The 10,565-nt window shown below is 46.1% G+C and overlaps 1 protein-coding gene across 1 annotated transcript in view; it reads left to right on the top strand.

Moving 5' to 3' along the window:
* The first annotated feature begins 2,266 nt into the window (after nucleotides 1–2,266).
* Nucleotides 2,267–10,565, top strand: part of ZDHHC2 (zinc finger DHHC-type palmitoyltransferase 2) — a 67,655-nt gene continuing 59,356 nt past the window's right edge. The window contains exon 1 of the mRNA XM_024986329.2: nucleotides 2,267–2,466. Coding sequence (XP_024842097.1) covers nucleotides 2,340–2,466 — 127 coding nt within the window. The 5' untranslated portion in view covers nucleotides 2,267–2,339. The remainder of the gene's footprint in view (nucleotides 2,467–10,565) is intronic.

The following is a 10,565-nucleotide window of genomic DNA, read 5'->3' as shown; positions in this document are numbered from 1 at the left end:
CTTCAGCATCAGCCCTTCCAATGAATATTCAGGGCTGATTTCCTTTAAGAAAATGAAGCCTCCTCCAAATGGCTCAGATGGTAAAGAATCTGCCTGAAATATAGGAGACCTGGGTTCGATCCCTGGGTTGGGAAGATCCCCTGGAGGAAGGCATGGCAACCCACTCCAACATTCTGGCCCGGAGAATCCCGTGGACAGAGAAGCCTGGTGGACTACAGTCCATAGGGTCACAAAGAGTCAGACACGACTGAGTGACTAAGCACAACAGCACAGCCTCCTTCAAATTCTCCTGCATATTCTTCCAAAAGGGTAAAAGACATGAACACTGTAGAATACTCTCCATTTCTGACCACAAAACCCTGCAAGACTGCTTGAAGAGAAGCAGCAGAGGACATGATAGCATCTGATACCTAAAGAAGCACACTTGGCCCTTTCTTCCACTGTTTCCAGCCTGGGAAAATTGATCCCTTATTTCTCATTCCTTAGAATTCATCAGTGACCTTCAAGGCTGACTTTCTCATCTTTATGGAGGTACCTCAGCCCTAGTAGGGACTTTCTTACGTTTAGAGTCTTCTGACTGGGAACATAAGTTTGATATCCATAGGTTATCAAGTTGAGGATTCCAAAAAAGTTATGTTTTTATACTCATTACCATGTAACGGTATAAGGCCTTCTACCAACATAAAGTGATTCACTGGGATAGAAGTCATCTCACTTCAATAATTCAAAGTCTGACAGAAACTTGACGGCGTTTTCCATGCATTTTAAAATAGAAGTGCAAAGAGAGTTGGTGGGTGTGTTTAACATAACAGCTATTTCAGGAGGGGAGATTAGCTTGCTGTTTAATCCAGTCACAGAAAGATAATCGCAGATATAAGACCTTAAATTTCTTTATGTAAATAGGTACTTCTTTTTATTGATCATTCATTCTACAGATGAATACGAAGTAAGTTCATCCAGTATGGTTGCTGTGTGGTGTATACACATGTGTTCATTAATTGTTAAAATCGCACACATTACATATAGTGATTAGGCACATAATTCAGAGACACTATATTGACTGGAGGGCGGGGGCTGGTTTCCACTTGTAGCCAGGTTCGTTCATAATCAGATGAAGGGAAAAAGAAAACAATTGCAGAAGCATTCGTATCTTTTCCGTTTCATCAACCTTAAAGCCAGGACGTCGGTCTCACTACATTTAGGATTCTTTCAGGATTTTTAGCGATGGCTTTACAAGCAGCTATATGCTATGTTTAGAACTGCCATCACAAAAGAAAACACTGTAGTGAAGAAGCGGCTGCTGAAAGAGTACACAGAGGGAACCCCGGGACTTTCGGGAGGGGGCGGTGGGAATGTTTACTCTAACAATCACAAAGTGACTTGAAAGAGTTCAAATTCTCAGACCAGATAATTGGTGTTTCTGACTCCAGGGTCTCTGGATGCCCAACCCAAGGTGCTCCCTCCTCACGCACGGTGCACCCCCAAGTCCCCCCAAAACCCTCGTGGGAACGGAGGCGCCCGGGCCGTAATGCGCCAGCCCGGCCCTCGCTGCCCCCCGTTTACCAGGACCCGCAAGTTGAAGCGACCCTTTCTGAGAAGCGGGAGGCGGGGACCTTGGATGGGCGCCTGAGGACTTCGCGGTGGCGCGCCCCCAGGGGTGGCATCTCGCCCGCTCCGTGCTGGGCCAGCGAGGGGATCAGGTCCGCGCCGGCGGCTCCCGGGGCGGCCCCTCCCCGGCGCGTCTCCGCGCCCCGCGCCGCCGCCCAGTGTCCTCGCCCCGCGCGGGGCCGGTTCGTCGGGGTCCAGGGACCCGGGGCGGGGGGCGGGGATGGAATGGCCAAGGCAGAATCTTCTCTCCCCGCTCGGATGCCCGTAAGGTGCCCGGCGGCGAGGGCGCTAGGGCCTGGGGCGCGGCAGGCACCGGAGGCAGTGCCCCGAGCGCACGCCGGAGGGCGCCGCGGGCCTCGCCGGGCCGGCGGCCTAGAGGGGGACGCCGGGGGGCGGGCGGGCCGCGCGGAGGCGGGGCGGAGGCTCCCACCGCCGCCGCCTCCTCCTCCTCCTCCTCCCGCTCGTCGTCCGCTCCTCCCGGCCGCCTCCTCCGCGCCCTCCTCTCGCAGCCACCGCCTCCGCCGCGCTGAGGAGCGGGGAGTCCGCGGCGCCGGCTCGGGGCTGCGGGATGGGGACTTAGCGCCACGGCGGCGGCAGTGGCCGCGGCGCACCCGGCCGCCGCCCCGGGGCCCGTCCCGCCGGGGCCGCCGGGCGCGGCCAGCCCGCCCCGGAGCCAGGCCCGCGGGCGGCGGCGGCGGCAGCGGAGCTGGGCAGGTGGATGCGGCTGGAAGATGGCGCCCTCGGGTCCGGGCAGCGTGAGGCGGCGGTGCCGGCGGGTGCTCTACTGGATCCCGGTGGTGTTCATCAGCCTCCTGCTCGGCTGGTCCTACTACGCCTACGCCATCCAGCTGTGCATCGGTGAGTGAGCGCCCGGCCCGCCCCGCCGCCCCGCGCGCCCCTGGCCCCCGCCGCCTCCCACCTGCCAGTCCCGGGACGCGGGGACCCCGAGCGCCCGGCGCCGCGCCCCGGCTCTCCCCACCCACCCCGGACCCCCGAGCGCCCCGGGCGCCACCAACTGGCTGCGGCTCCTCCGGCGCCGCGGCCGAAAACAGCCTCGGGGCAGTCTCCTTCCACTCCCAGTACGGTCGCCTTCCCCAGACAACTCTCCGGTGACGGTGTCACCTCCACCCCGGCGCGCTCGCAGCCCAGCCACACCCCCTCCCTCGTCTGTCCGGTACCCGGGAGAGCGGGGGACCCCCGGCGCCCCGCCGAGCGGGGAGGTCCGGGGAGGCTGCGCTGGGCCCCGGAGGGCTCCGGGCTGGGCAGGGAGCCGAGCTGCGCCAGCCCCGCGCGGAGGACGGGGGCCTCGGGTGTCCGAGCTGTCCCTCCCTGGTGATCCCTAATCCACTTTTTAGACATTTGTGACAGCACGCAGGGCCGTTTTTGCTGCCTTTACGATTTGAACATTGCCAGTTGGACACTTTCTAGCTACGAAAAGGTGGAGGGAGGAGGATGGAGCAGGGGACGAGGTGAGCTAGTAGAAAGTGTTTTCAGAGATCTGTGCGATACGCAAGACCAGAATTTAGGTGTCAGGATAATAGAAGGAAAAGACGAGGCGACCCTTCCGCTGTTTTGTTTTGTTTTTTCATCCAGGGAGCCAAGTGGCTCAAGTCCAAGTTTTGGGCTCCCGAATTGGTGGATTAGGGTGCTGTCAGTGCTGAAGATGAGAAGAAAACAAAAAGTTGATTATGCACAGCTAGGGAATACAGTTTGTTCCTTAATGTAAGCAGGCTTCCGTTAGAGGTTTTGTGAAAGCTCATGTGTTGTCAGAAAAGGATAAACCAGACGATGACGTTTCTGCCAGTGACTTGTGTTTTGTGTTTTCATCCTCCAGAACACTAGCTTCTGGTGAGACCAGGAGAAAGGTTAAAGAGTGGCCTGCTCAACTTAGGCGTTTTTGCAAGCTGCCAGATTCAGACAGAATCTTCTCCGAAGCCGTCTTACCCCAAAATGTTGCCCCTTGTGAGAAATAGCAGGTGTCAGAATAATACACCAAAATAATGACTAACTTTAAAGAGAATTGAGATTGATTTTCCATTTTGTATAGTTTTAAGGTTTGACATTATTACTTTGTTTATTGGATTAAGAAACAATATTTCGGTACCAAAAAAATAAGTGAGCTTTTCTTTTTTTTTTTAAGGATTGTGTACTGAAATCAGGACAGCTCAACTAAGTACATAGTATTCAAGTTGTCTAAAATGTATAGCAAGAAAGTTTTCAGAACCATGTTGTACTTTTTGTACTAACCGTTAGTTTTTAAATGACCTGCCTTGTTGAGGGATACTGTAAATGTTACATAACTACTAGAAACCTTTGTTGTATTTCATTTGTTCTCTCTCTCTTGGATGCAGGGAGCAGCTCCAGTTAATGGAATTGACACAAAAGAGGGGAGTCTCAAAAGGCCTCAATTATCAAAACAGGCAAACTGATTCACCTCTCTTATCACATTAAGCTAAGAAGCTTAGCCTGATGCAGTCTCATGTCCATCAGGAGGAAACACATGAAGGCAGAGAGAGCTTTTTGACCCTTCTGGTTTCTTCTGCCCCAGCTGAGTTCTGCATGGAGGTCTTCCTGTGTTGAATGGACAGGTGATGAGGAAGTAAATGGAAGATTGCTGTTTTATCTGGATATTATTTTTATATATATGTGTGTGTGTGTATATGCTCAGTCATGTCCGACTCTGCAACCTCATGGACTGCAGCCCACGAGGCTCCTGTCTCCATGGGATTTCCCAGGCAAGAATACTGGAGTGGATTGCCATTTCCTACTTCAGGAGAGCTTCCCCACCCAGGGATTGAACCTGAGTCTCTTGCGTCTCTCGCATTGGCAGGTGGATTCTTTACCACTGCACCACCTGGGAAGCCCATATATATATATATATACTTTTTTTCTGTAAGTTTTTTTACATATACTTTTTAAAATTTGTATATACTTTCTATAAGTTTAAGATAAATCTAAAGTATCTGTGAAATCCCACACCAGTATTTTAGTAAGTGTAAATTTGACTAAAGGAGGAATGCCTCTATTTTTATTTTTTTTAATTATTTTGTTATTCTTATTTATTTTTATTTCTTGATTGTACTGGGGTCACATGGGATCTTAGTTGCCTGACCAGGGATTGAACCCATGCCCCCTCCATTGGAAGGGCAGAGTCTTAACTACTGGACCACTGGGGAAGTCCCAAATGCCTCTCTTTAAACTAAGTGACATGGTCTGTTACTGATCCTTTCCATGATCATCAAAAGTGAAGTCTGATATCATTTGTCTCACTGCCTCCTTAGCCTGGTACAATGCCTGTCATGTTGAAAGCGATCAATAAATAGCCTTGAATAAGCAACAACAAAATGATTCAGAGGCAATATCTCTGAAGTTGTCAGAAAGTAGTTTTTATACTATAGCCATAGAAACAGGTTGTAAGTAACCCTATGAAAACTGTAGATCCTAGAGTCTAGAGTGCGTGCATGCTCAGTCATATCCAACTCTTTTTGCCCCATGGACTATAACCCGCCAAGCTCCTCTGTCCATGGGGTTCTCCAGGCAAGAATACTGAAGTGGGTTGCCATTTCCTTCTCCAAGGGATCTTCCCCACCCAAGGATCTGTCTCCTGACCCAGGGATCAAACCCGTGTCTCTTGCATCTCCTGCATTGGCAGGCAGGTTGTTCATGACTGGTGCCATTTGGGAAGCCCAGAGTCTAGAAGAGCAAATTGAAAATGAACTTAATTTTAGAAACTGTGGCAGTTTAAGAGTGATAAACTCTAAAAGCTTGAATAGTCTTAGTTGGTGGGGCGGGGAGTTGAAATTAGCTGTGCAGTTCCCTGAAGATGATGGTGGTGGTTTCCTTGCTAAGTCATATCCCTCATAAGCACCAGGAAAGAGGGCCCCTAGTGTTGCGGGCACACAAAACTAGGCTTCAGTCCTTTTTACAAACCAAGAGGAATGCCAACCTTCCCTACCCACCCCCACCCCCGGCACTGTTCACATCTCTGACTGCCCTGCCCTTTGTAGATCCTTTTTCTCTCGGAAGTAGCTGTTTACAAGCTGACTGTCCAGATTTCACCCAGAAATCATTGGCTAGGGTTGGGACCAGAGGGTGGGGGTTGGCAACTGGAGCTGGTGATGAACAGAATAGAAAAAGAGGGCGGTTTAGCCTTCCTTCTGCATCTGCTGGCAGCTGGGATGACCCTGAATATAAATGACTTTGTGCCCTTTGCTGAATTAACTGCAATTTAGGAGTAGTGCTTACCCTGGTATCCTTGGAAACCAGAGATAATGGTTCTCATTACAGTGGGTTTCTATATTTAACAACCTGGATGTGTGTGGCTCTCTAGGCACTTTTCAATTAGCATAATGTTTGCTTAGTGTTTGGATTTTAGAAAAATAAACTCACATCTCTTTTTGGAATATGTGTACATAAAAAATATAAGGGGCGTACATACATTGTATGAGAGTCAAGTACTTGGGGTAAGTTTCCTTCCTGTTCCACCAAAGAAGAGCTAAAACAGAGCTGCTAATATTTGTGATCATTCAGAATGTGTTTATCTAGTTTATTGATGAATTGGTTTCTCCTGTGCCTTCCTTCTGCCTCCCACTACTCTCCCCTCTCCAGCTTCTTTAATGTCTTATCTGTCATTTGGTCCTTTTAGTTTCTAGGTAGCTCATTTTCCATATAGTAAGATATTAATAAATTTAAGAGTTACATTTATAAGGTGGGTGTTTAGGATGCAGGATAGAGGGGATGAGGGTAGTCTGCAGGCATGCTTGCTTCAGGGAACATACTGAACATGAGTGATGTGTTTTCCAGATCCATTATGGCAGTCTTTGTGTTACCATATTCAACACAGTTGAATATGAAGTTTCCCCCTTTTAAGTGAGAAAATGTAAAATTGCTTTAACCATTTTTATACTTTTTTATTTGATAATAATTTCAAAGTTATGGGCTTCCCTGATAGCTCAATTGGTAAAGAATCTGCCTGCAATGGAGAAGAGGCTGGTTCGATTCCTGGGTTGGGAAGATCCGCAGGAACAAGAATAGGCTACCCACTCCACTTTTCTTGAGCTATCCTTGTGGCTTAGCTGGTAAAGAATCCACCTGCAATGCAAGAGACCAGAGTTTGATCCCTGGATTGAGAAGATCCCCTGAAAAAGGAAAGGCTACCCACTCCAGTATTTTGGCCTGCAGAATTCCATGGACTGTATAGTCTGTGGAGTCGCAAAGAGTCAGACACGATTGAGTGACTTTGAATTTTTCAGAGTTACAGGAGAGTTTCAAGAATCACATAGTAAAGCTCCACATACCTTTCTGTAATCATTTTGGTTTCCACTTTTCTAAAATGTTTTCCTTCCCTGCCTTGACCTTCGGTGGGTGCCAGGAAATATTTGTTATTGAGTTGTGTGCTCATAGGGTTCCGAGTTTGCATGTGGGCTTACTGAAGTCATTTCAAGGAATCCGGAAGATTGAAAAACTTAAAGATCATTTAGGCCAACTTCCTTTGGCATTTGTAGATGATGTTAAATGTCTCAGAGTTGCTACCAATTCTGTGTCCTTTCTCCAAGTTAACCAATGTGACTTCAGCTGCTGTGCTGCAAATGTTAAAATGTCTCCCTTTCCTTGCAAACTTCTTGCCAAATCTCTCTAGCCCAATGAAGTCCTTTAGCAAATTTGTTAAACTTTATGGCTGTTGTTTAATGAGTTAACAACTCATTAAAAGTAAGCTTTACACAGTGATTTCAGAACTTTAAGAGGGTTTATAATTTGGGCTAGTTACAACACTGCTGTTGTAGTACAAAAGCAGCTTTAGCTAATTTAGCAAATGGGTCCGACTGTGTTCCAATAAAACTTTATTTATAAAAATAGCAGGTCAGACTGGGCCCTTGAGCAATATATTACTGACCCTGGAGTATGTTAGAAGTTAGACTATTAGAACTTTGTGATTGTGCAGTCTTTATTAATAAACACCTCTCAGAAATGATTGCAACCTCATATTACACCGTGATTATTGAAGATGTTCAAGAATTAAAAGAATTAGTCTACATATTTAGGGGTCATTTTGGGAGATAGAAAATTATGTTTTCCCTCTTTTAAGGATATCTTTAAGGATTAAACATATAAAACCTCATACATGGATTCTGTGGTGAGCTACCATTAACTTAAGGCCATGACACATTCAAGGATGGAAACTGAATGGGAGTCTAAGTTGTTTTCCATCAGGAAATGAATTTGAGCCCTACAGAGGAAGAACTGCATTTTTGTTATTGGTAAACTATCATTTTAAAAACTTATGCAGGACATTAGAGCTTTTTAAGAACAAAAGTACAGACAAATGATCTTGAGAATACAAATGTTACCATCTATAATTATTAAAATCATTTTAAGTGACATGGAAAGTGACATCCATAGAAGACTTACACGTACAAAATATTTAATGCATAATTAGAAATTATTTCTTGTTGACAGTAATGATGTGAAATATATTAGTTCTGTAACTTTTCTTGATATTATCAAATATTTTAAAGATTTAAAATTTTCTAAATAGAGGGATAAGAACTCAACATTACTTCAAATCTAAAATTCAAATGTATGAAATATACTGCAGATTCTTAACCTATGTACCATTTGACTTTAAAAGACTCTGCTTAATGCTTTCTTGATTCCATTTAGTGTGTCAGAAAACTACTTTTAATTTGTATATTAGACAATGCAGCATTACTATTTGCTATTAAATCCTATTAGAGACAACAAAAGTAAAGCAGTATAGCACTTATAATGCAGAGATACTCAATAAAAGTTGAATGAATTAATGTCAGTAAATTTTATGAAAACATGAAATTGTATCCTGTAAATAGATGAGAGAAAAGGGTTTAGAAGTCAAAACAATGTAAAGTTTGTTGGGAAAAAAGTTTACTTTCAAATGCTTACTGAGAATGTCGTGCATGCCATCAAATTATACTTGCTCGAGTGTTTCCAGTAATTAAGCCAGAAGCTGGAGGGATGGTTTCTTAAGTGAAGATAATTGTCTCTAGAGAAGGTGCGTTTCCACAAGGTTAGAAAGAGGCCAGCCTCAGAGAGGCAGTGGAGCAGGACTCATTCAAAAGCATCTATTGAACCCTTGTTACGTGCCAGGCGCTTCTTCCCCACAGAGATGGTTTAGAGGAGATCTGAATAGAGATCTTCTCCTAAGAGCTAAGGGGGGAAATTGCTTCCGGAAACACAAGGCAAAACTGAAGCCTTCTGTCCAGCTTGGGCATAAGGAGAAGAGTGGTTAACTTTCAAAATGCTGCTCCCACAGCTCAGGGGCAGGAAAGCAAAAACGGAAAACAAAACACCCCTCTCCTGGGAGCCGGTTGCTGGACCAAGGTTAAATGAGAGTGATCAGTAGGTCAAAAGAGCTGACGGAGAGCATGTCACTCTTTTTTTTTTTTAAGATTTTATTTATTTATTTTTGGCTGTGCTGGGTCTTCGTTGCTGTGCACGGGCTTTCTCTCGTTGTGGGGATCGGGGGCTCCTCTCGTTGTGTTACACGGGCTTCTCACTGCAGTGGCTGCTCTTGTTGTGTCTCCCAGGCTCTAGGGCTCATGGGCTTCAGTAGTTGCAGCTCAAGGGCTTAGTTGCTAGCCGCATGTGGGATCTTCCGGGACCAGGGATTGAACCAGTGACCCCTGCACTCGCAGGTGGATTCTTACCCACTGGACCACCAGGGAAGTGAGAGCGTATCACTAGTGAGGGGGCTGTCTACTCATATTAACAACCTTGCACATAGAGGTATCTCAGACCAAGGTTATGAGCAGTGATTTTTGCCTCAGCTGTGCCCTGTGGGGCTGTTTCCGCTGCTTCATTTCTTCCCTGATGCCTGGGCATCTTTCACTCTGCTCCCAGCTCAGGACCTGTGACTTGCTGAGTGAATGTGAGCAGGCAGAGAACTTCCTGAATACAACTGATTGAGTCCACGGGAAGGCTGGAGAACCCAGCTTAGAAAATAAAACAGAAACCAAGAGAAGGTGGCTGAGCTGGAGTGGACATCACGCCTTTGGAGGAGCTGCTGCCCTTGTAGCCGGCCATGCCCCCGCCCTGGAGCCGCCCTGCTCCTGTGACTCAGTAAAGATGCTTCTGGGAGCATCAGCCGCCTGGGCTGCTGTTGAGCCCACATCCCAGGCGACAGGGTTTATTTAGCAAGAGCAAGGTGCTGGATCTCTTTGGCCTTCATGGTGGGGAGAAGTGCCAGGGAGACAAAAAACAAACAAGACAAATATTCCAGAGATTAGTCTGGATGAGGAGCTCTCAGGGAGAAAATTCTCAGTGGTTTTTTGTTTGTCTCATGTGCTTTTCTTTTTCATCTTGATGGAAAATTATGGAATCATGGCTTTCATGTTGGGATTTATACTGCTGACTTCATGCATTTTGACTGTTGTATCACAGCTCTCAGCCCTCTTAGGAAGTGATGAGTTTATGGGTCCTCTGAGACTCCAACACTGTTTGTGATGACTGGAGAAATACTGTCTCATCTTACTTGCAAAGTGATAGATTAGCCATAGATTCTTAATGTTCTCTGTTGGGAAAACAGTTTTCCAAAGATCATTTAGAAAGATAGTCTTAATACTATGTGGAAACCTATGATTTTATATTACCATGTAGATATACTACAGAGAATTAATAATAAAAATATAATATAATTGAATTAATTTCTCTAATGGTCCATTAAAAATTGTTGTAATATTTTTTCTCTTATTCTTTTAAGGATGATTTTGTTGTATCTTAATGGTTATCTCAGTCAAATGCTGAGAATGGAAAAGGGTGGAATTTTCAGGGCCGGGTTGGGATGAGGGCAGCGGGGAGGAGGTAGATGACCTGATTTCTTAAGAAGCATATGTTAGCAATAAACTCACCAGCTATGATGGCTTGATATTTTTCCTTTCAAAATGAAATTGCTTTTGAAACCTTTGTGTAGCATTTTTCCTAAT

The sequence above is a fragment of the Bos taurus genome, chromosome 27, assembly GCF_002263795.3.
Source record: "Bos taurus isolate L1 Dominette 01449 registration number 42190680 breed Hereford chromosome 27, ARS-UCD2.0, whole genome shotgun sequence".
Taxonomy (NCBI): Eukaryota; Metazoa; Chordata; class Mammalia; order Artiodactyla; family Bovidae; genus Bos; species Bos taurus.
The sequence above is the reverse complement of the archived record's forward strand: the minus strand, read 5'-3'. Positions and strand labels throughout refer to the sequence as shown.